Below are 26,431 nucleotides of genomic sequence, written 5' to 3'. Positions count from 1 at the left end.
TGGGCTTCCTTACAGTGAGGATTTTTTTTTTAATTGATTACAAATATATTCTTCTACTTTGAAAACTTAAACTGTGGGCCGGAACGATATTACAGTAGGTAGGGCATTTGCTTTGCTTTTAGCTGACCAGGTTCCCTGGCATCCCATATGGGATGAGCCCCGCCAGGAGTGATTCTTAAATGCAGAGCTAGAAGTAAGTAACCCTTGAGCAGGATAACACACACTGCCTGGTGTGGCCCAAAAAACCTAAAACAATAACTGAAATTGTTATTTAAGACTCAGTTCCCCTTAAAAAAAAAAAAAACCACAGGGGCTAGAGCAATAGTACAGCGGGTAGGGCGTTTGCCTTGCACGCGGCCAACCTGGGTTTGATTCCCAGCATCCCATATGGTCCCCCGAATACCGCCAGGGGTGATTCCTGAGTGCATGAGCCAGGAGTAATCCCTGAGCATCGCCAGGTGTGACCCAAAAATCAAAAAAAAAAACAAAACATAAAACTACACTTTTATTAACAGGTTAGAATCTGAATACCACTTCTAAGCCCAGTTTTTGGCTCTGTTAGCTTATTGAGAAAACCCTTGTCAATTGTTTACAGTGGAAATTGAACACTGAGGAGCATAAGTCAGGCTATTTGAAAAGTAATATTTTCCTGTTTCAATATCTCACCAGTGGACTAGTACAGTGTCATATATGAGAAAGGACCAGAAATTGTTTCTGCCAAGGTCACCAGTGTTCTAATTACTAGATCCAGCTGATCCTTTTTATATATTTCTTAAATTTTTTTGTTGTGTGAAGTTACTCATTTCCTGGCTATTTTGTATTGAGAGGCCACACTAGCTCTGCTCAGGAATCGCTTCTGGTGGGACTCAGGAGATGAGATGGGGTGCTAGCGATTGAATCAGGGTCTGCTGCCTGCCAGGCAAACACTCTACCTACTGTACAATTTCTCTGGCCCCTGACTAATCCTGAATTATAACCTTGAAGCATTCAACAAATGTTTTCCTTCTTTAAAGACTAGGTAGTCTTACTTTTCTATACCTTATTAACAGAAGGTAGTATCTGTATCTTATCTTCCTTTTCTTTTAACTCCATACTTGATTTCAGGTTCATGTTAATTAACTGACATGGTCTTCTATCATTTTATTTTTATTTTTATTTTTTATTGAATCACAGTGAGATACACAGTTACAAAGCTGTTCATGGTTGGGTTTCAGTCATACAATATTCCAACACCCATCCCTCCACCAGTGCACATTTCCTACCACCACTGTCCCCAGTTTCTCTCCCACCCAACCTCCGAAGCCTGTCTCTATTACAGGCACCCCTCTCTCTCTCTCTCTCTCTCTCTCTCTCTCTCTCTCTCTCTCTCTCTCTCTCTCCCCCCCTCTCCCCCCTCCCTCTTTCTCTCTCCCCTCCCCCCTCTCTCCCTCTCCCTCCCTCTCTTTGCCTCTCCCTCCCCCCCTTCCTCTCTCCCTCTCCTCCCCCCCTCACCTTCCTCCTTTTAGGGTTTGCAATACAGGTTGTCACTTGATTTTAAAATTTTGCCTCTGGGGCTTAACAATATATACTAGACTTCCATCTGACTGACATGGATGTGATTCGCAACACCACACATGGTCCCCCATGCACCACCAGAAGTAAACTCTGAGCACAGTTTGGTGTGGCCCACTTTCTCCACCCGACCCCTCAGAGAGATGGGGGGGGGGGGGACAGAACAGTAAAATACTGCCTCTGAATTTTTTTTTTTCTGATTGGCAATGTATATTTTCTCTCTATGAAGCACTGTACTTATGGTTCTAACAGACTGTTTTATCTCCCTTTGGTTTGCATTGTTTAAGGACTAATGTGCCAACGTTTTCACAATCAGATCTAGAACAGCAGAAGCAAAATTACCTCAGGAGTGTCATTGCTCATATAGAAGACCCAGTGGACTCTAACCAAGGTAACAAAGCAGCCAAAGAATGACATGTCAGTGATTGGGTAAGACTTTTTCAGAGAGATTGTTTTGTAATTTTTTTAAGTTTCTGAGAAAGGAAACTTACCCAAAGACTTTCAGTTCAAAGGATTTCAAACCCCAAATAGTTTGGGAAGCTAATATTAGAGAGTGGTGGAACCAAGAATGCTTACTCCAGTACGTAGAGTCTTCATGTGTGAGGGTAGCTAGACATGTACTTGTCTAAGCAGGAAGAGGTGTTTTATTGGGTACAGGGGCATATTGGGCCACACCTGGCAGTGCATGGCTTTCTCCTGGCTTTGTGCTCAGGGACCAAACTTGGCAATGCTTGGGATACCATGTGTGGTACAAGAATCGAACCAATGTTGGCTGTATTCAAGGCAAATGATTTAAACCCTGTGCTTACTCTCTTCGACTCTGCTAGGAAATTTTTGTCTGGAAAGATAATAGATTGGGGGCTGGAGCAATAGCACAGTGGGTTGGGCGTTTACCATGCATGCAGCCAATTGGGTTCGAATCCCAGCATCCCACATGGTCCCCTGAGAAATGCCAGGGGTAATTCCTGAGTGCAGAGCCAGGAATAACCCCTGTGAATCGTTGGGTGTGACCCAAAAAGAAAAAAATAATAATAAATTGGTTGATCTGATATTACTTAGTAATCATTTATTTTCTTATTTGGAATTATTTCTACTTATGCCTTCAACATTTAACTGTAAAAAGCAAACATTTCAAATACCTTTCTGCAACTTGGCCTCTGAATAAAAACTCTTATAAGGCTTTGATTATCTTCTAGATTTTTTAAACTGAGTTCTCCAGGGTTTATTAAAAATTATTTCAAGGGGAGCTGGAGAGTTGGTACAGTGGGAAGCAAGTTTGCCTTGTACACAGCTTACCCATGTTCCATTCTCAGTACTACATATGGTTCCCTGAGCACCACCAGGAGTGATCCTTGAGCACAGAGCCAGGAATAAGCCCTGATCACCACTGGGTGTGGCCCTCCAATAAAAAAAAATATTGCAAAGGGGCTGGAGCGATAGTATAGCGGGTAGGGCATTTGCCTTGTGTGCAGCTGACCCGCTTTCAATCCCTGCCATTTCATATGGGCCCCTGTGCACAGCCAGGAGTAAATCCTGAGTGCAGAACCAGGAGTAACCCCTGAGTGCAGAACCAGTAGTAACCCCTGAGCATCACCGGGTGTGAGCCAAAAAGCCGCCCCCGCCCCCCCCAACAACAACAACAACAAATATTTTATATATATATTTGCAAAAGTCAAAGATATCATCTAGGGCTAAGATCATCTGTCTTGCATACGTCTAACTGCCATTTGATTTCCTTATACTGCTTATGGTCCCTTGAGCACTACCTGAATGATCCCTGAGCACCACTGGACTTACTCTTGGCTCTCTGCTCATGGATCACTCATGGCAGTCAGTGCTCTGGGGAACAATATTGGGCACTGGGAATCAGATCCTCACCTACAAGACAAGTGCCTTCTGTAGTGTGTCTTCGGTCTCAGCCTCTGGGGTTTTTATATTAGACCATTGCTTTTTGGCTTTATGCTCAAGTTTTAAGGTCTGGAAAGACAGCTTAAAGCTAGTTCACATGCGTAGTATGCAGAAAACCTCAGTTTGCATTGTCCCTGGGCATCATTCGAAGTGACCACTGAGCACCTGGGTGTAGCCCAAACCCCACCCCACCCCATAATAAGAATAAAGCAAACCCTTAAGTTTCCTCATTTGGGGCCAGAGCTATACTACAGCGGGTAGGGCGTTTACCTTGCCAGGTTCAATCCCCGGCATCCCATATGGTCCCCCAAGCACCACCAGGAATAATTCCTGAGTGCAGAGCCAGGAGTAACTCCTGAGCATTGCTGGATGTGACCCCAAAAAGCAAAAAAAAAAAAGTTTCCTCATTTGTAAAGTGGTGATAATGTGAAAATTACACGTAAGTACGTTACAAAGAACAATACCTCATCATAGCAACTGACATTATTGAATATATTAGCAAAAAGTGTATCTATTTTTTTTTTTGCTTTTTTTGGGGGGGAGGTCATACCCAGCGATGCTCAGGGGTCACTCCTGGCTCTGCGTTCAGGAATTACCCCTGGCAATGCTTAGGGGACCATATGGAATGCTGGGAATCGAACCCAGGTCGGCTGCGTGCAAGGCAAAAGCCCTACCCGCTGTGCTATCACTCTAGCCCCCAAAAAGTGAATCTTTTCATACTTAAATTTTTATAAAGAAATAGTATGATTTCAAAGTTTGTTTTAAATCTCAGGGGAGTAAAGTTCCTGGAAAATGAGAGAAATCAACGTTAATATGCACATTTTTGGTGACGGGGATTGAATCCAGGACTTTATATGCAGAGCACATGCTTTCCCACTAGACTTCATCTTGTGCCCCACAAAAATATTGATGAATAAAACTGAATAATGGGCATGTGGAGTTCCTTTATACTATTTCCTATTTTTGTTATGTCTAAAACTTTAATAGGAGGTTGTTTATGCTCTATAATATTCTGCCAGGCCCCATTCAACTACATTTTACTATTGACATACTCTCCTTTCTGTTTATTGCCACATGGGTCTTTAATGTTTACAGAGAATACTAATCACTTCCAGGACAGTATATCACTTCCAGGAGTGACAGTATAGCAGGTAAGGCACTTGCCTTGCATGCGGCCAAACCGGGTTTGATCCCCAGCATCCTATATAGTCCCCTGAGCACTGTAGGAGTAATTTCTGAGTGCAGAGCCAGAGTGACCCCTGAGCATCACTGGGTGTAGCCCAAAACAAACAAAAATACTGCTTTTTTTTTTCTTTTTGGGTCACACCCGGCAATGCACAGGGGTCATTCCTGGCTCATGCACTCAGGAATTACCCCTGGCGGTGCTCAGGGGACCATATGGGATGCTGGGATTAGAACCCGGGTCGGCTGCGTGCAAGGCAAACGCCCTACCCGATGTGCTATCGCTCCAGCCCCTACTGCTTTCTTCTTAACATCTCAACTAATAAAAATTTTAACGTAGTAAAATTCTTAGAGTAGAAAAATTATTATGGTTTTCTCTTACAGTGTATAAATTTGTTGAGGGTCCATTCAGCCTTTGAGCAGAGTTTTAATACTGCCAAACTTAATACTTATTGCTTTGTGAAACATGCTTAGAAAAATTCTAATGACTAGAACATTATTGGTTACATTGAACCAAATTCTGTTTCAAATAATATCCAGTGATAGTTTCTAGTTCTGCCCTCTAGGATCATAAAAATAAGTATCTTTATTTTAAGAACCATTCCACAAAAAGCAAAAAAAAAAGAACCATTCCATGCTAAATATATCAGATTGTAATGAAGGGCCAGAGAAATAGTACAGTGGGCAGGGTGCTTGCCTTGGTTCAATTCCCAGCACCCAGTATGTTCCCTAAGCCCTTCCAGCAGTGATCCCTGGAAAGTCAGGAGGCCAGGAGTAAACCCTGGGCAAAATTGGGTGTGGTCCCCAAACTAAAAATAAAATTGTAATAATTATAAGTATTGCATAATTTATTCTATCTTGCATAATTGGTTGTGTCCATTTTAATGGTAATGCTGCAGTGAACATTCTGGTCAATAAATGTTTATGCACGACTCTTATTTCTATAGGATGAATGCTTAGAAGTGGAATTGCTGGGTAAAGTATGTAAACATTTTTAAAATGTTTGTTACATGTTACCAGATTGTCCTGCCCCCCCAAAATTGTATTAACTTTTGTCACAAATTTGGTAGGTAAATTTTAACATTTTGTTTTAATAATTAGGTTAAACATTTTTCATGTTTATTGGGAATTAATAATTTTTGAAGATTATGTAGTATCTAATCTGTATTACAATTTCCTCAGTTGTCCAAAAATGTCTTTATACACTGTTTAAAAGGAATTGAATTAGGTTCACATGTTTATTAGTTATTGTCTCCTTAGTCTCTCTTAATCTAGGTAATTTGTTTTGTAGATTGTTCTACATGCAGAATATTGTCCACTTGTTTTCTTGTGGTATGTTTAAATTGTTTCTCCATTCCCTTTATTTCCTGTACTATAATACGTATAATGGAAGGATTAGAGATAGATCAACATTTTCCCACAATGTTCCCACAGTTCATGGGTACTGTTGTTTGTTTGTCCTCTAATTCAAATTCGGAGGTATACTATCTTTGGACAGGTTCTAATTATTAGATTACATTCTTTCTATTTTTGAGTGTAAAATAGTTTTATTTAGGAAATAGGGAGGGTAGGAGAGGTGGGGTTGGGGAGACAGAAGAGAGAGAACAAATGTGGTCTTTTTTTAAAAAAAAAAGCTTTTTGGGTCACACTCAGCGATGTTCAGGGCTGACTCCTGGCTCTACGCTCAGGACTTACTCCTGGTGGTACATGGGAGGTCTTATGCAATGCCAGGGATGGAACCAGGGTCAGCCATGTGCAAGGCAAATGCTCTACAGTCTGTACTATTGCTCCGTCCTTTGTGGTCTTCAGTGTAGAGAGATCCCAAAGCACACCATAAAGTAAAAGAAAGGAATTATACTTCCACATTGTGATGCAGGTGACCCCAGAATGGGGATATGTCTAGTTAGCATTCTTTTTTGTTTGTTTGTTTGTTTTGTTTTTGGGTCACACCCAGCAATGCACAGTAGTTACTCCTGGCTCTGCACTCAGGAATTACTCCTGGCAGTGCTGGGGGACCATATGGGATGCTAGAAATCGAACCCAGGTCTGCCGAGTGCAAGACAAACACCCTATATGCTGTGCTATTGCTCCAGCCCCTACCCTATCCTAGTTAGCATTCTTTTTTTTTGCTTTGCTTTTCGGGTCACACCTGGCGATGCACAGGGGTTACTCCTGGCTCTGCACTCAGGAATCACCCCTGGTGGTGCTGGGGGACCATATGGGATGATGGGAATTGAACCCGGGTCAGCCATGTGCAAGGCAAATGCTGTATCCGCTGTGCTATCACTCCAACCTCCCTAGTTAGCATTCTTACAAAAAGGTTTTTTGTACTATTACTCTTACAAGAATATTTTTTTAATTAGTTAAAATCAATTAGTGAAGATCAGAGGGAGTACACTTCACATGCCACCCACCTCACTTCAATCCGCAGCACTACATATCCCTGAGCACCATCAGGAATAATTCCTAAGCACAGACCAAGAGTAAGTCCGGTGTATGGCCCAGCCCTACCCTCAATCAATTAGTCTTTGGGTTTGTTGTTTTTTTTTTTGGTTTGGTTTGGTTTGGTTTGGTTTGGTTTTTGGGTCACACCCAGCGATGCACAGGGGTCACTCCTGGCTCTGCACTCAGGAATTAATCCCATCGGTGCTCAGGGGACCATATGGGATGCTGGAAGTTGAACCTGGGTTGGCTGCGTGCAAGGCAAACGCCCTACCCACTGTGCTATCTCTCCAGCCCCTTAATTAGTCTTTGTTCATTTTGATGCTAAATTTACCCACAGGTTTGTCAATGAGAACTGTATTCTGCATTTTTTAAAATGAACCTATTAATCTTTTTATTTGCGGTAGGGAAAAAATGATAAAGCTTTCTGTCTTATCTCCTTTAAGTGTACAGTTCACTAAAAGTGTAGTCACGTTATTTTCAGACAGATTTCTAGAACTTTTTTGTCCTGCAAATTTCAAATTCTAAACCCATGCCAAAACAATAGCCTTTTTGTTGCCTCATAGCCCTTGGTAGCCATCATTCTACTTTCTGTTTCTATGAACTTGACTACTTACAGATAACCTTAAAAGTGGAACCTACAGAACTTGTCTTTTTCACTTGTCATAACGGCTTCACGGTTCAGCTATGGTAGAGCATGTATCAGAATTCCCTTTCTTTTTATGGCAGAATTATGTAAAATTGTATAATTACCCCATTTTGTTTATCCATTCATTCCTTCAGTGGGCTCTTCATCCTTCAGTGGGCATTTTAATTGCTTTGGCTTCTTGGCTATTATGATAAGTGCTGATATGAATATGAATGTGCATAGATTGCTTCAAGACCCTACTTGAAATTCATTTGACTACATACCCAGAAATGGGGTTGCTGGATCATATGGTAGTCCCCTCCCTCCCCTGGACCATATTATTTTCTACAATTCTGCTTTAGAATCCTACCAGTAGTTTACAAGAATTCCAGTTTTTTCCCATTTTTCTTTCTTTTTCTATTTTCTACCATTTATTTTTCTTCATTTAGGTAAAATAAATAAAATTTATTTCATGACATAAAACTGACCATTCAAACGTTTTTGAACAGCTACCTCATGGATGTAGTCTATCCCCAGTGTCGGGCAGCAATAGCATCTCCATTTCCAGGAAGTTTTCATCTTTGATTTTTTCACTTTTTACTTATTTCTAAATATTAGGCACCATGGTTTATGACGGATTACAGTTTTTGTACATCCTTGCTAACTTTTTTTTTTTTTTTTTTTTTTTTTTTGCTTTTTGGGTTACACCCAGTGATGCTCAGGGGTTACTCCTGGCTTTGCACTCAGGAATTACTCCTGGCGGTGCTTGGGGACCATATGGGATGCTGGGAATTTAACCAGGATTCAGCTTCGTGCAGACAAACGCCCTACTCGTTGTGCTATGACTCCAGCCCCTCAATACCCCTCTTATCTTCACAAGATAAAGGGGGGGATACCACACCCAGCAGAGCTCCAGAATTACCATTGGCACTGTGCTTAGGGATCATTCCCAGCAGTACTCAGGTGACCATACAGTGCTGAGTATCAAATCCAGGACTACAACAATCAAAGCATGTGCTCAGCCTATTGAACTATCTCCAGCCACCAGGTTTCATTTTCTTCCTTGAAATTTTTAAGTTGTTAATTACCTCATTAACAAACTGCAGATTAATTTATACTTAATATTTTGTTGTTTGGGGTCACAAGCAGTGGTAGCTACTTTTAGTTTGATGCTGCGTGCTTGAGAGTTGTTCCCAGCTGTGCAAATTTGTGGCTCCCACATTCAAAGCCTGTAATCCACCCCTCTGAGCTAACCTCCAGCCTATCCTTAAGCTCTTCCACATAGAGAATTTACAGTTTTGTCAGTTCTACATCCCCCACCAGTGCCCACCAGATACTCAAAATCTCTCCATTCGTCTTGAATTTTGGGGGGACTTCTTTCTAAGAAGGCTGTTCTTCTATACCTTCTTATTTTCCAGCCTTTTTAGGGCCCTATAACTCTATAGTCTACCTTTGTAGCCATTCTGGGTTGAATCCTAATTGCTGAATCCCCCTTTTTTTTTTTGCACAAGGGATTGACCCATATGAGCCACTTTGGTAATTATCTTAACTCCTGTACTCGCCATCCCCATGGTTTTGCTTTTGGGGGCCTTTGAAGCAGTGCTCAGGAGGCCCATTTTTCACTGATACGCAGCCAGATAGTTTAATTCTAGAGACAGTGGGTGCAGCAGTGCTTGGGCACTGTGGTTCCAGGAGCCCCTGGGCCACCCAGCAGTGCCTGGAACCATTCCCAGTGGTTGAACAGAGTCCCAAGAACACAAAGCATGTGCCCTTGACCTCTGTGCTATCTTCCCAGTCCCAGCCTCTTCTCTTTTTAAGGACCTTCCAAGAGTAAATCTAAGGATTAACTAAGCCTCTTTTCTTTTCTTGTTCTGCCTGTTTCTTTATTCTTTCTGGATATTCTTTTATTGGCTTCTTTATTTTCATATTCATGATTTCTAAGACTTCTTTCTGTTTTGGTACCTGTTCATATCATGTTCTATCTCTCTCAAGATATTTTTTCTTTTTTTGAGTTATAATTAAAATATCTCTGTACATAGTTGTTTTTTTTTTGGGTTTTTTTTTTTTTTTTTTGCATTTTGGGTCACACCCAGCGATGCTCAGGGGTTACTCCTGGCTTTGCACTCAGGGATTACTGCTGGCGATGCTTGGGGGACCATATGGGATGCCGGGGATCGAACCCGGGTCGGCCGCGTGCAAGGCAAATGCCCTACCCACTGCTGTGCTATCACTCCAGCTCTGTACATAGTTTTAAAGTAACACATTTGTTGATTTTTGACATAGAGGTCATCATCATTCCGTTGATCGTTGACTTTCTCGAGCGGTCTCAGTAACATCTCCATTTGTCCTAGCCCTGAGATTTTAGAAGCCTCTCTTTACTTGTCCTTTCCAGTGGTGCCGCATTGGAGGCTCTTTCAGGGTCAGGGAATGAGATCCATATTGTTACTGGTTTTGGCATATGAATATGCCATGGGGAGTTTGCATGGCTCTCCCATGTGGGCAGGAAAAACTCGGTAGCTTGCAGGTTCTTCCAGAGGGAGAACTAGGCTATAAGATGTCGCACGACCGCTTTTCGCCCTCGAGCTTCCAAGCGCTTGGTTTTATAATCTCTGGATATTGGCCGTTGGTGGGATTACACGGCGCCAGGGGCAGTACCTGGATGTGACTGCCTAGGAAAATGGGGAATCTGGGTGGAAGAGGCCCAGTCCTGATCCCAGCAGTCTTGAAGGTCTCAGCCCCGGGTCCCACACACCTATATATACTTATACACTAACACTACCACTTTGCAAATTCTAACCAGTCAGATTTCTTAGTTTTAGAGAATGGAATGTAGTTCAGTGCCTTGCATGTGTGAAACCCTGAATTTAATCAATATCACAAACAAGACAAAATTTTATAGTGTTTTTAGATGGTAATATAGTCAATACTTTCTTTTATTGTAATACACTAAAAATATTTTAGCCATTTTTTTTCTCTAAGTCCAAATAAAGAAGTGAAAATTAAGTTGAGGTTTTTTGTTTTAAAACTAATTTTATAGTAAGTGGTGAGGTGTAGTCAAAAACAAATGCAACACATTCCACACCTCTTTATGATTAAAAAAAAAAACACTCAACAAACTAAGAATACAAAAAAATTTTCTCAGGGTAGAGCATATGAGTACCATGGATGAAGCTCTCAGTTTAATCAGATTAAACTGAGGTTTGACATAGGTGTGTATTCGTGTGTGTGTGTGTGTGTGTGTGTGTGTGTGTGTTTGTGTGTGTGTGTGTGTGTGTGTGTGTGTATTTGCAAAACTGTCACTGCAATTAAGATTCATGAATATGGGTTCAGTGAGGTGGTTCCAAGGACTGATGCATGTACTATGCATATAAGAGACCCTGGTTAGATCCCAGTATAGCAGGGTCTCCCAAGCTCCAAATACTGTAGTGTATGGCTCCAAACAAACAAAAAGGGTCTCACGTCACACCCAAAAGAAGTTTTTTGATGCTCCTTTGTAATTTTTCTTTCTTGCCTTTCTTTGCTCAAGTGAATCCCCATGCAGCCACTGACCTGCTCTTATTATCAATTACCTTGTTCATGGAATTTTATATAAACAGTAGTGTATTTTCTTTTACTGAGACTGACTTCTTCCTCAAAGAATATATTGAAATTATTGATAGTTTATTCCTATTATTGAGAGTAGGATTTCATTATGTAGATTAAAATATTTTTTAATCTTGACTTACCGATGGGCATTTGGACTAACGCTCTTACGAACATTCATTTATAAATCCTTATATGATAAATTTTTACTTCCTTGCAATAAATATCTAGGAGTAAATTGATTGATGGTTGACACATGTTTAACTTTTTATTATTTTGTTTTTGTTTTGTTTTGGGGCCACACTTGGCAGTGATGCTCAGGGCTTACTCCTGGCTCTGTGCCCAGTGCCCAGGAGTCACTCCTGGTGGAACTTGGGACAGTATGTGCTACCAGGGATCTCACCTGGGTCAGCCCTATAATATCTTCGTTTTTCCTGTGAACTTATTTTAATATTTTACAGTGTAGGTGTGTTGGTGATAGTTTCTCTGCTTTTATTTGCAAAGCATTTGTTTTACCTTCATTTAAAGAAAATTTTTGTTGGAAAAATATACTTAAAAGTTTCACCTCGGGGCTGGAGCGATAGTACAGCAGGTAAGGCATTTGCCTTGCAAGCGGCCAATCCAGGTTCAATTCCCAGCATCCCATATGGTCCCCCGAGCCCCACTAGGAGTAATTTCTGAGTGCAAACCAGGAGTAACCCCTGAGCACCACTGGGTGTGGTGTGACCCAAAAAGAAAAAGAAAATTTCCACCTCAGTTCTTTCCCTTTTCTCAAGTTTCACAACCCTGAGCAGTCTGAAAACAGTTATTGCATATATGTTGCCAAGTTTCTCATTGCTTGCAATGAAAGGTTAAGTACCCACCCATTTTAACTCAGAGTGGAAAACAGCTTCGATTTTTACTGATGACCATAAGCAACAATGACCTGTAAGCTTTAATTCTCCATTTGGCAGTACTGTTAAGAACTTCATATATCACTCAATATCTCAATAGACCATTTCAGAAATGTTACATGATTCCTGTTTCTTTTTTGTCTGTTTTAAATCATTCGTTTTGTCACTTTGAGTTAAGACATTTGCATTCCTGCTTTCTACTTATTCTAATTTTCCTTTTTAATTCTAATTTTATTAATCTTTTTGTTTATTTTTGAGCCACATTACACTGTGAAGGGTACCCTGCCATGGTGTTTGAAATCTGGAATCATGGAATCTGGGGTTCCTGCATGCAAAGCATGTGCTCAGCTTATTGGGCTATCTTTCCAGCCCCATTCTATTCTAAATATTTATAAAAGCAGTAGCCAGAGCTGCAGAAATAAGTCAGTGGTCTGGGCACATGCTTTGCATGCAGGAGGCCTGGGTTTGATCATTGACACTTTATGGTCCCTCAGCACCTGAGCACTGCCAGGTGTGTGTCCCAAAACACAAAAAATAGCCACTATTGGGGCTTGAGCAATAGCACAGCAGGTAGGGCATTTGCCTTGCATGCAGCTGATGCGGGTTCGATTCCCAGCATCCCATATGGTCCCCTGAGCACCGCCAGGAATTAGTTCCTGAGTGCATGAGCCAGGATTAACCCCTGTGCATCGCCAGGTGTGACCCAAAAAATAAAAAAGAAGTATAGCCTCTATCCCTATAGCACTCTCCTCTCCTGGTCTCCTCCTCTCTAGGCATCAAACCCACAGTCTCATCCATGTAAGGCAAGTGCTCCGACACTGAGCTACATTCAGTGGCTCTACACTCATTCCCCCTATAGCAGTTTTTCTTTCCTTTTCATTTCTCCCTGTATTTATTGTTTTAGCTATTTTGTTTTAAAACATGAACCACTAGCATTGTGATTGCCTTTATTGAGAACAGGAAGAGATGACAGTCAGAGCTCAACAACATAGTCAGGTCTCATAATGAAAACAGTCAGTCATAGAGCCTCCAAAAGTTTCCATGCCCCCTCAAAATGGTATCTTTGTTCCCTATTTAGGTTTTCCCTATTAATTTGGTGGGTCTGATATTTAAATGTGTCTGACCAGTCGTTCTGTTAGTGTTAGCATTCTCCTGTTCCTTCTCTCCTAGAGCCCTGCTTATGTGCAGTTCTCTGTTTTGGTCTCGTTAATGCAGCTCACATTCACATTTCTATGGAGCTATCTGATTGATTCACTTAATGACCTGTTAGTGCCAGTTAGCCAGCTGAGAGATTGTATGTTCTTAGGTCTCCTGTCATACTGATCGGGTCAAAACATGTGGTACATATACGGTAGCCTATAAAACCTGACAGGAGTCAATGGCATAGCAAACACTCAGTATTATCCATTCTTCCTCTTTCATAATAATGGATTCACTTTTAATTTATTGAGGAAGTCATTACACTGGATTTTACCCCAAATTAGTCAGCTGCATATTTATAGATGACTTCTCACTGATCTTATTCCTGAAATGTTGAGTTTTTTTACCCTCTTAATATCATTCTTAAATTAATTTCATTCTTACCCACAAAACAAAGGACAGTCTTTACCACCTCTAAGCCACTGCTTAAAAATAAACCCAGGATACTGATTGTTGGTCCAAGAAAGCCCATCTGTTAGAGATTATGAAAAAGAAAATTCAAATGTTTCCATTTTTGTTAGCATGTCTAAATTTGGAGGAAGAAGAGATTGAAGCTGTGGCTGAAACAACGATTTTGGATCATTAGCTCCACAGGAATTTGAATTTTGACTTTCTCATTTTCTTCACTAGTGACTTTTCATGTGTTTATATTATAAACCGGCAGTGGTCCAGTTGAGGACCATTGCAGTACACTGGTGGTTTGCAGTTTTTTTACATTTGGGACCAGCAGTTGAAACCACTGTTTTTTGAAAAGATATATGAGTAGGGGCTGGAGAGATAGTACAGAGGGTAGGGCACTGCCTTGCATGTAGCTGACCCAGGTTCAATTCCCAATACCTTATATGGTTCTCAGAGCCTATCAGGAGTGATTCCTTAGTTGTAGAGCCAGGAGTTTACCCTGAACACCATCATGTGTGGCAAAAAATAAGGACCATAAAGATTTATTCAGTTTAGCAGGTAGGGGTTTGCCTTGCATGTAGCTCAACTGGGTTCCTAAGCACCACCAGGAGTAATTCCTTAGTGCAGAGTCAGGAGTAACCCCTGAGCAATGCCAACTGGCCCAGAAACACCTCCTTCTGCCCAAAAAAGAAAAGATAGATGAGTATCTTTACTAAGCTTTAGTTTACTCCTAAATAAAATGGAGATTGTGGTATTCACCTCACATTGTTAAGATTAAAAAATAGGATTCATGTAAAGCTGCTAGCAGAGTGTCTGGCACATAATAAATGCTTGCTAAATGTTAGCTCTTGTTTCTAGATCTTAGGTCTTTTAAATAATAAAGTTTAGCCTCTTCTCAATAAGTTCTTTTTTTTTTTTTTTTTGGACTTTTTGGGTCACACCCGGCGATGCACAGGGGTTACTTCTGGCTCATGCACTCAGGAATTAACTCCTCGCGGTGCTTGGGGGACCATATGGGATGCTAGGAATCAAACCCGGGTAGGCCGCGTGCAAGGCAAATGCCCTACCCTCTGTGCTATCGTTCCTTACTTCTGGCTCTGCGCTCAAGTATCACTCCTGGCTGTGCTTGGGGAACCATTTGGGATGGAAGGGATAGAACTCAGGTTAGTCACATGCAAGGCAAGCACCCTACCCACTACACTGTCTCCCCGGCTTTAAATGTATAGTGTATACTTATTAAGTGTATAGTGTATTAAGAACTTATTAAGTGTATAGTGTATCATTGCTAGTGCATGAGTTAAGATATAAGTATTGTGTCCTTGTTTTCCTGAGTGCTGTGCTGGGAACCAACTGGGTATATAAAGGACATTGCAGCTCTTGCTTTATAATGATTTTTGCTTTCTAATCCCAACTATAAAATATCAGATTTTTTTATCTCTGCCCTCCGGTCCCCCAAAAAAAGCAGTCACAGAATTTGTGTATGTCTGTGTATGTGTTGAACCTAAGGTTTCACAGATGTGAGGCATGTGCTCTACTGTTGAACCATATCCTTACCGATCACAGAAAATTGTTTCCCCCCCCCCCCCGGGGGAGGCATATGATGCCAGGGTTTAAATCCAGGGCTCTCTCCTGTATGCCAAGGAATTGCTCCAGCCCTTTGAGCCAACTCCCTGACCCCCAGAACATTTTAAAGGAAATTTAACCTTTATTTCAAGCCATACCCGGCTGTGCTCAGGACTTTCTTATTCCTGGCTCTCTACTTAGGGATCACTCCTGGTGGGCTTAGGGGACCATATGGGGTACTGGATATTGAACCCAGGTTGACCGCATGCAAGATAGATACCTTGTTTGCTCTACTGACTCTAGCTCCCAGCTATGTGACTTTGGGCAAATAACTTCTGTGTTTCCCAGTTTCTTCATCTGTGAAATGAATAAAATGTTCCAATGCGTGGGGGGAGGGGGGGCCGGGGCTGGAGCAATAGTACAGTGGGGTAGGGCGTTTGCCTTGCACATGGCCAACCCGGGTTAGATTCCCAGCATCCCATATGGTCCCCTGAGCACCTCCAGGAGTAATTCCTGAGTGCAAAGCCAGGAGTAACCCCTGTGCATCGCCGGTATGACTCAAAAAGCTTAAAATAAAAGTTCCAATGGGTTGTTACAAGAAATTAATGAGTTCTTACATGTGGACTACATTGGGCAATACCTGAAAGATGTGTTAGATATAAATTGCTACTATTTGAAGCATCTTTGGACCTAATCAACCAGTAGTATAGAGATTAAAGAAGACCTAGAGAGATAGCTCAAAGGCCTAAATGCATGCTTTGCATGTAAGAGGCCTAGGTTCAATCTCTGGCAACTCACAGTCTCCAAATACTACCAGGAGCAATCCCTGAGCACCACCAAGAGTGGCTCCAAAACCGAAAAAGAGAAGCCAGATAGTAGAGGGAGTAAGGTGCTTACCTTACATTGCAACCAAACCCTGTTTAAATCCCCAGCACCCAGACCACCAGGGGTGATCCCTGAGCACAGAACACAGAGCTAAGGAATAAGCCTTGAGCACTACTGCGTTTAAAAAAAAAAATTAAGTAAATAACTTCTTGATAGGATGTTTTTTATAGTGTATCTTTATTCTCTATCATCAGGGCATTTTTCTGGAATCGTGTTGATATGAGTGAACTGAAGAACAATCTATAGATAATCTTGTTCCATTTTGAAATTGGACATCAGGATTTTTGTTATTTTGCCAGTCTTTGATGATGCTTAGGCAGGAAAAGTGTATCTTGAATTTTTACAAAGCCGATTTCCCACACATACACTGAATTATCCTTTTGTGGGGGCTAAAGGGAATGGGGTGGAGTGGGGTGCTAGTGATGTTAAAGTAGGATAGAGAGAAGGCAATTTGAATCAAGACCTTTGATTTTAGGTTAATAAATCCTTCAGTCAAAGGATTTTCTGATCAAGACACTTCACTTTATTTTTATTGAAGTATCATGATTTACTATTAATGTTACGTCTTAAGCGTGTAATATTTATGCTTCCTTTCATAAAAGGATAGCAGTTCTGATTTGTATTTCTTAGGGTTTAGATTAATAAATTTTCTTATATGATTGAGATAGAACTGTTTTCATTGTAGTTGGTTACTTGCGTTACTCTTTACGAATTGCTTGTTCATGTCCTTGACTTTTTTTTTTCTTGCTTTTTTGGGTCACACCCGGCAGTGCTCAGGAGTTACTCCTGGCTCTGCACGTAGGAATTTCCCCTGGCGGTGCTTGGGGGACCAAATGGGATGCTGGGATTTGAACTCAGGTCGGCTTCGTGCAAGGCAAACACCCTACCCACTGTGCTGTCACTCCAGCCCCTCCTTGACTTATTTATGAGTAGACTTTCTTTGAAGAAAAGGGCATTAAACTATAGCCAAATAAGTTTCAAATATTTTTTTTGTCTGTTTTACCCTTGGTTGTCCTTTTTAATTTTAAGCACACAAAACTTTAATGTAATGAATCTATAAATGTTTCCTGAAAAGTATTATTTCATTAAAATCAGAAAACTTTCGAAGCCTGAGAGATTGTACAGGTTAAGGCACATGCAATCCTTGTTTAGTTTCTAGTACAGCAGGTTTCCCTCAGCATCACATGTACAGCCCTGGAGGCCCCCAGGCACATGGGGTGTGGCCCTAGTGCCTCTGAGCACTCAGGGTGACCCTGGTGGTGCCTGGCACCTCAGGGATTGAGCATCTTGGATTCTTAGACATTAGCACTGAATGTGTGTGTCCCCTGAGAACCACTGGTTGAGTGGCTCCCTCCCTGCAGAAACAGAGCATTTCTACTGAGTTCTATGAATTGTCGTGGTCTACTATGCATAGACTGATTATTTAATAACAAGCTTTATTTTCCTTACAAATCAGTAATCATTACAGGACTTGGAATCTCTGCAAACACAATCCTGAGACAATAAATCATAATAACAATAGCTACCACTTATTGCACACTGAATTTTTCTAGACAATGTATTTGGCCTCTTATGTTTTATTTTTTATTAGTGAATCACCGTGAGATAAAGTTACAGACTTACAAACTTTCATGCTTACATTTCAGTCATACAATGATCAAGTACCCATCCCTCCACCAGTACCCATTTTCCACCACCTATGGTCCCAGCATCCCTCCCACTACCCCCACCCTGTTCCCTCCACCCCACCTGTCCCCTCCACCCCACCCCGCCTCTGTGGCAGAGCATTCCCTTCTGCTCTCTCTCCTTTTGGGTGTTGTGGTTTCGTATAGAGGTATTAAGTAGGCATCATGTTCCGTCTATAGTCTGTTTTCAGCCCGTTTCTCCCATCCCTAGCAGGACCACCTAGCACCCTTTGCTTAGTGGTCCCATTTGGCCTCATATACAATATTACTAATACCTCAAGCTAGATATTGCTGTCCACAACTCATGGATTCACAATTCAGCTTTACTTAAAGTTGTATTTGAAGAAATGGAAGGATTTTTCCCAGTATCACAGAGCTGCTTAGTGACTTGATGAGTCTGCCTACCTCCGTGAGCTAGAGTACATACTTTGCATGCAGAATCACTAGTTCAATACAGTGGAAGGGTGCTTGGCTTTACATACGGCAACCCAAGTTCGATATCCAGGACCCTCTATGGTCCCCTGAGCACAGAGCCAGGAGTAAGCCCTGAGTGCTTCCAGGTGTGGACCCCAAACCAAAAACAACAAAACAAAAAGTATCTGACCTGCACGATAGCTCAAAAGGCTAATGCACTTGCTTTGAATGCCAAGGCCAGGTTTTATCCGGGCAGGTCCTCCCCAAACACCACTCGGAGAAACCCCCAGCAGCAGACCATAGTAGACCCTGAACCCCTCTAATGTGGCTCCAAAACAAAAAGAGTTATCTTTTATCAGAACTGGGAAGGGGCTGGAGCAATAGCACAGCGGGTAGGGCGTTTGCCTTGCACGCGGCCGACCCGGGTTCGATTCCCAGCATCCCATATGGTCCCCTGAGCACCGCCAGGAGTAATTCCTGAGTGCAAAGCCAGGAGTAACCCCTGTGCATCGCCAGGTGTGACCCAAAAAGCAAAAAAAAAAAGAACTGGGAAATGATATATTATTAGACTGATTTGCATTCCTGAAAGTATGGTAGATAAGGTAATGAGAAGTGTATAAACGGGGAAAAATTAATATTCCTGAGCATCACTTGGGAATTTGTTAGAAAAATATAGTTTCAGATGCCACTCTAGAAACTTGCATTGCGACCCAAAAATATTTTGTCATCTGTGTATGTTTTTATTAAAGTCTGAAAACCAATGGCTAGGGAAATTCTAACCATTGTTATATTTCTGCTTTTGTGAACTTTAGCTTAAATCTTAGCCCTTAGGCATACAACTAGCATTATCAAATAGTAGCAAAAGCATCAAGTCATACAGGCTAGATTTTTTCTGTTTTATGAGTATTTTATGCAATTCACCTCCCTGAGCCACAGCTTCCAATTTCTGAGACAATGTCAGTGACATTTATGTCCATGTAAGATGTGTTTTAGCTATAATAATATGTAAAATGTTTGTTTATACCTTGCTGGTTATTTAATAAATTGAGTCCAGCAGGTTTTTTGTTGGTTTAACAACCCCTTTCCCCCAACCTTCCTTCTAGTCTTCAATTCTTAAATGTATTTTTGTTGTCTTTTGTCTCTGGGTTGTATTAGTTGTTTCTTTTGGACACCCAACCCCTTTTTACTTCACTGTAGCACTGTCATCCCGTTGCTCATCGATTTGCTCAAGCGGGCAGCAGTGACTTCTCCATTATGAGACTTGTGGTTACTGTTTTTGGCATATTAAATATAACAAGGGTAGCTTGCCGGATTCTCCAGGAGGGACAGAGGAATCGAACCCAGGTTGGCCGCACTCGAGGCAAACACCCTACCCTCTCTGCTGTCACTCCAACCCCTTTACTTCACTAACTTTTGTAATTTCTTTAGCTCTCTGTTTGCATTTTACTTTTTTTTTTTTTTGGAAGGGTGCATTTTACTTCTTAAAGAGTGCTTTCCTTAACTACTTTAGGATCAGTAAAGTCCCTTATACATATGAAGGAGCTAATAGAGTTAGAGCTAATAATTGTTGAATGGGGGCCAGAGTGATAGTATAGCAAGTAGGAGTTTGCCTTGCATGTGATGAGCCCAGGTTCAATCCCCAGCATCCCATATGTTCCCCTGAGCACTGCCAAGACTGATCCCTGAGTGCAGAGCCAGGAGTAAGCCCTGAGCTTCGCCAGATGTGGCCCACACACAAAAAAACAACTGTTGAATGAATGAGTGGTGGCTGTCATTATTGCTCCACCATCATCAGTATCACCCAAAAGCCCTCTCTGACTTACAGGGTTTTGCTGCTTTCAATAATCATAAATAGTATTAGGATCAGTGGCTATTTTCTTTTCCTGAAAGCACGTGCTTTGATTTGGGTCACAGGGTTGTTCACTGAGTCACATCCTAACCACTGATCCCCCTCTATCACAGGTACCTTGGGGGAACTGTGTGTCTTGATGGATCAAGTTCATCATATGCATAACCAAAAATGGCAGCATCCTTCAGACCTTACCATGCGGTAAGTATGGACAGTGAGGGTAGAATTTCGCAGCAGAAGTGAATGAGTTGGGATTTGGGGTTGTAATAATTTAATTACAGAGATAGAAAAAAGAAGCAGTACAGGGTTGGAGATACAGCTCAGTGGGCTGGAGCACATGTTTTTCATGCAGGAGCCTGAGTTTGATTTCCAGTATCATATGACCCCAGGCAACAAACTAGGAATAACCTCAGAGCACTGCCAAGTGTGGGCCTCTCCCCACACCCAGACCCCTATCCCCGCCACCATGCCCAAAAAAAGGAGCTGTATAGTATAATGGAATGAGAACTAGATTGAGGTCCAAAGAGATAGTGCAGTGCAAGGGGCTAGTCTTATATTCTGCTGATCCAGGTTTGAATCCCTGGCACCACATATGGTACCCGGAATAGGGGTCACAGGCCAGGAATAGCTCCTAGTACCACTAGAATTTCAAAATTGGACTGAAATTCTAATTGTTTGTGTTTTGGGACACCCAGTGGTGCTCAGGGCTTGCACCTGGCTCTACACTTAGGAATTACTCCTGTCATTGCTCAAGAGACCATATATGGTACTAGGGATCAAACCAGGTTGGCCACATCCAAGACAAGAGCCTTAACCCCTCCAACCCCTGAAATTCTAAATCTGAATCTAGGTTCTAATAGTAGCTTGGTAATTTTTAGCTAGCTGTGTGCTTTTGATCCTGTCACTTCACTTCCGTAGTCCTCACATCAATAAAACTAATCTCAAGACTTTTTTAGTTCTAAAACCCAGATTCTTGATACAGTGTGATTTTATAGATTTATTATTACTATGATTCACTTACTCAGAAACTTGGACTCATTATTACTCCTTTCACACCTTAAGAGCAAATTCTATAAATGCATATAAAATATACCCAGTGCTAAAGAGATAGTACAGCAGGTAGGGCATTTGCCTTACATGTGGCTGACCCAGGTTCAATGCCCAGCATCTCATATGGTCCCCCAGGCACTGCCAGGAGTAATTCCTGAGCACTGCTGGGTGTGACTCAAAACCAAAAAAACTCTCTCTCTATATATATATATCATGATCACGATCACAAAATCCCGTTAATCGTCGATTTCTCGAGCGGGCTCAGTAACCTCTCAATTCGTCCTTTCCCTGAGATCTTAGAAGTCTCTCTCGACTCAGCCCTTTCAGTGATGTTGCACTGGAAGCTCTTTCAGGGTCAGGGCAATAAGATCCAGCTTGTTACTTATGAATACACCATGGGAAGCTTGCAAGGCTGTCCCGTGTGGGCAGGAAACTCTCAGAAGCTTGCCAGTTTCTCCCAGAGGGAGAAGTAGGCTACAAGCTTCTGAGAGCTTGCTTTTAAGTCTCTGGATGTTGGCTGTTGATGGAATTACACACACCTGGGTTCCTCTGCCCGTACCTTCATGCGTGAGGCCTGTCCGAACATGTGGAGAGGGGCCTCAAGCATGGCTGTAGGTAGGTTCCGGTGGTCTTCGGCCGCCGGGAGCTCTGCTAGGGGTGGGGAGGAAAGCTGGATCCATCCCCTCCGAGAGGTCCCGGGGAAGACAGCCAGGCATGCGGGCAAGAGACTCTTTTTTTTATGTGTGTATATATATATATATATATATACACACACACACATATATATACATATACACATACGTATATATACATATATATAAAACTCTTATTTTATATAAATATATCTCCAATGGCCAGAGAGGTAAGTCAAAGAGCTGAGCACTTGCTTTGTATCAGAAGTGTACTGAGTTTGATCCCAGGTACTATGTGGTCCTCAGGGCACTGCCATTTGTGACCCCCCAAGCACCAAAACAACACAAGACAAAAATACATGTCTGTGTGGAGTTCATGCCCAATTCAATCAATCAGCTTAATCAATGGCTAAATAAATAGCACTTCTACATTAAAAAAAAATACACATCTAAATTTTGGGGGCAAAGTGATAGTACAGTGGGTAGGGCGTTTGCCTTGTATGTGGCCGACCCGGGTTTGGTCCCTGGCATCCCATATGATCCTCTGAGCACCATTAGGAGTAATTCCTAAGTGCAGAGGCAGGAGTACCCCTGAGCATTGCCGGATGTGACCCAAAAAAAAAAAGCCAAAAAAACAAATAAAACAGAACCATTTCTCATCAATTTCACCTGATTTATTGCAAGTCTTTGGTCTTCCTGCCATTGCCCTTGCCTATTTCATATTCTTAGAATCAAAGAGCTTCTTTCAGATTCTCTTCCTTGTTCAGAATTCTTCAAGCTATATATTATAAAGAGTTGCAACTGAGATTGGAATCAAATTATCTCAGAGTCTCTTGGTCAGCACTCCAGCACAAATCAGAGTCTTTTAAGAAACTTTACTTTGAATCTAGGCTCTTTATTAATTGTTTATTCTCTAAACTTAAACAATGTGATACTCACATAATGCTTACGCTCTCAGAGAATTTGGTTCTAATTTTAACTGCTGTGTCAAACAGGAAGTTCACTGGAGGTATAGGTTTGATACGAGCAGAGAACCATACTGTTCTAAATGTTTCTACAAGTGGGAAGTGCTTTATTTTCTAATTAGACATTTAGGTTTTCTTTAAACATTTGTATAAGTGTTACCTTAGTACCTGTATGAAAATTAGTTTTGGATGTTGAAATAGTACTCATATTGTGATGACTTTTACATAAATAAAAATGTTTAATTTCTGAACATGTGAGAATCAAAATATAAAATTAAGGGCCTGAGAAAGATTCAATGGACTGAGTGGAGGAGACTTTGTATGCAAGAGACCCGGATTCAGTTTACGGCACCAGATATGACCCCCAAGCACCACTGGGAGTGACCCCTGCACAGAGTCAGGAGTAGCCCATGAGCACCATTGGGTCTGACACAAAAACTTAAAAATGATTGAAATTAATATCTAATTCTACTGGTTCTGCTCTCAGGGATCACCTCTGGTGGGCTCAGGTGACCATATGGGGTACTGGGGATTGAACCTGGGTTGACTACATGCAAGGCAAGTGCCCTACCCACGGTACTGTTGCTCCAGCTCTGTTTTCTCTCTCTCTTGACAGAAACTATGCCCGCTTCCGACAGAATTCCCTGCAAAGATACAGTCTGACTCAGTGGGTTGACAGGAATGAGCGAAGCCACCATCGGTTCCAGCGTCTCCCGTGCAGTCCATTTATCTCATCACAACAGCAGTGAAAGTTCCAATTCCAAATCTGGCTCAGAGCAGCAGCTCAGTTTCTGTTGTTTTGTGCTTTGTAGATTTTGAATTTATTTTTCACAATATTTTTATTTAAAGAATTTGTCACCTTTTGGAAATGCCCATTACTGACTTGAAATTCTTTGTATAAGTTTTCTCGTGTGTGTGTGTTGTTGTTGTTGTTGTTGTTGTTGTTGGGGTGGGGGGGTAAGCATTGTTAAGTTGAAGGTGGAGTATTTTACCTTTTTTAATTGAAGGTGGCCGTCTGCTGAAAGGCAGCATTAAGCCAAACACCCACACGGAGACAAACAGCTGCCTCCAGGCAGAGGGGAAGTCTCCTTTTGGCACCCAAAGAAATCACTTCTGACTGCCCTGCAGGGGAGTCTTCATTAAACTACAAACCAGTGTAATTACTGCCAATGATATAATCAGAGATAAATCACTTATAACCATCCCTCTTTTTTCTTGGAATCTCTGAATACCTGTCAGTATTTTCAAGTTATAGTCCAGGACATTTTAAGTAGAATAGAGTGGTGTAAACATTCCTTTGAAAGGACAGATTAAACGTATAATTTTTTTTTTTTTACCACTTAGCTTCATTTTTAATATTTAGGTTTTTTTCCACTTACAACATTTATTTTGCACAATAGTATTTACAGATCTTATGCATCAAAACTGTGACAGAAGACTGCTGAATAATTCCTGTTGATTTATAGTCTTATGACTGGCTGATTATCTTCTCTGCCTTGAAAGGGTTTCCTTTTTTTACCGGTGACCACTATGCTGCTTAGGATTCCCTTGGTGTCATCCTGTATCCTGTTCAGTGTACACCTCATAAGAGAACAGCCTTCCTGCTCTACTGAAGAGCTGACCAACCAGAGTCTTGACTCTGAGAGACAGGCCGGAAAGTTAGTGCGATTGAGGTATTAGTTGTTCTTGATTTTTAGCTGCCGTAGCACAGCTTAAAGTATTAGTTGATGTGTTTGTGTGCCTCCAGCCTTTGATAAAGACTGGTGAGGCACTCTTGAGTCTCCTACTGCTAAACAAGAGGTGCCTTGAGACCCAGGGTATTACCTCTCTTCTTTTATTCGAACCTCTGATGTGGCTTCACAAACTGGAAACAAAAACATTGCGTGACCTTGAGATTGTATCTAACCAAAATTGACAGATTTTTGCAGCCACCTCAGTGAATGTCTTTGGAGTATGTTTATTCTCTCCTTTATAGACAACTCTAGACATCTTTTGGGAAATTTTTTGTACGTGTTCAGCACTTGTGCTATTGTTCACTCTCTCTGAATCTTGTACATAATTGCTGTAGCTCAGCCTGTGATAAAAGCTTGACTGCTAGTTTTGTTTCATCGGCCACATCTTTGTATATGAGTAACCCATCATAGACCCTGCTTGAGAAATAGAGTTGGGAAAAATTTGGTCATTTAAACTACCAGTACACTTCTATGATGATGTCGCTGTGTGTTTACTAGTCTATTCTAGTCAAGGATTCTTTTTTCCTTGGACATTTGGTTTAGATTTCTGGGACCAGAGTGCAAGGAAGTTCTGTTCAAAGGCAAGAATCAAAATATGTTGTTTCAGTTAGCATAACTGGTATTTGCACATCCGGCACTTCTCAAGGTTTCCCCAAATTAGCTTGATGGAGTAATACTTGCAGCCGTCTACCTTTAGAACCATGGGCATAGTAGGAGATTAATTGTAGCTGGAATAACTACTAGCATTGCAACTCTCTAGTTCCCCTAAAATAACCCCAAGGTGGCAAGGGACAGTGTTTTGAGGGAAAACCTAAGACTGATGCTCCTGCCTCCCTGGTCTATGAGCTCTTGTGTCAGAATGTGAGCGGGAGCATCGTCTCTGCCAAACCAAGTGAGTGACGGGTTAACTAGAAAATGTGACAATCACATTTCCTCTTTGCTCGAATAATTCTGTTTTTCTAAAGCTTTAGCAGGCTTAATTAAATCTGTTGGACTGGGGGAGGAGAGAACTGTTCTCTAGCTGTTAACATGGTATTCTTTAAGAAGGAAAAATAATGCCAAAGAAAACTCATTATCAGGCATACTCGCCTTAACGATGGTAGTGGGCAGAATCTGGAGTTTGAATGGGTTTAAAACTACATATCTCCTCTCTGATGTTGGTCTCTAAGTCTTATATGCTTGTGCAATTCGTGCCATATCGTTTGATTTGAATAAGCCTTGTGTGTATTTAACTAGCTACCTAGCTTTCTTCACCCATGATGACATTCTCACCCTAGGGGTCTTGACAAAGCAGAGTGAAAATGTGCTGTTTACATACTTGTAAGTAAATGAAGTAACCTGTAGTTTTGCGTCTAATGCAGGCTCTGAGGTACTTGAGTTGTCAAGACCAATTATGAAACTGAAGTTTGGTGCCTCCTCTTTATCATGTTTTTTTTCCCTTGTAGCAGTTGTGTTTAATGTCATTAAAAAGAAATAAAAGTTCTTGTCAGTGGCATATGTACTGTGGCCGTCTGTTGCGGGCTTTGAAAGAGGGCCCCTTCCCCCTTTGCGTAGGTAGGTTAGTAGTGGGGCATGGGAGGGGGTGGCACTTAGTAGAATGTGGTACCGGGGAGGCGCGGGTGCGTTGCTCTCTATTCTTTTGAGGGTAAATTACAGTGTTGGGAAAGGCGTTCCAGCAGTTAAGAAATGTTGAAATTGATTGGGATTTGCAGCTACATATAGTGCATGTCAGGATCCTGACACGGGAGAGCCTGAAATATCACCATGCTGCTTATCACTGCTGCGGGTGTTTCAGGCTCAGCCTGATGAGGCGTGCACTGCCTGGCATTCCTTCCTTCCCGGGGCCCTGGGATTGACCTTTGTGTCTGCC

The 26,431-nt window shown here is 41.7% G+C and overlaps 1 protein-coding gene across 10 annotated transcripts in view; it reads left to right on the top strand.

The window, feature by feature from the left end:
• The window catches only part of S100PBP (S100P binding protein), a 39,865-nt gene extending 13,812 nt beyond the window's left edge, over positions 1–26,053 (top strand). For 9 of the 10 annotated variants that reach the window (XM_004603739.2, XM_055138810.1, XM_055138806.1 and 6 more), the window contains 3 exons: positions 1,839–1,942; positions 20,295–20,382; positions 23,445–26,053. In XM_004603739.2, coding sequence (XP_004603796.2) covers positions 1,839–1,942; positions 20,295–20,382; positions 23,445–23,577 — 325 coding nt within the window. In that variant the 3' untranslated portion in view covers positions 23,578–26,053. Of the gene's footprint in view, positions 1–1,838; positions 1,943–5,588; positions 5,617–20,294; positions 20,383–23,444 lie in introns of those variants that run through there. The other variant, XM_055138814.1, reaches the window with a different exon arrangement.
• The last annotated feature ends 378 nt before the right edge of the window (positions 26,054–26,431 follow it).

The sequence above is a fragment of the Sorex araneus genome, chromosome 5 (genome assembly GCF_027595985.1).
Source record: "Sorex araneus isolate mSorAra2 chromosome 5, mSorAra2.pri, whole genome shotgun sequence".
Classification (NCBI taxonomy): Eukaryota; Metazoa; Chordata; class Mammalia; order Eulipotyphla; family Soricidae; genus Sorex; species Sorex araneus.
This window is presented reverse-complemented; position numbering and strand designations above follow the sequence as displayed.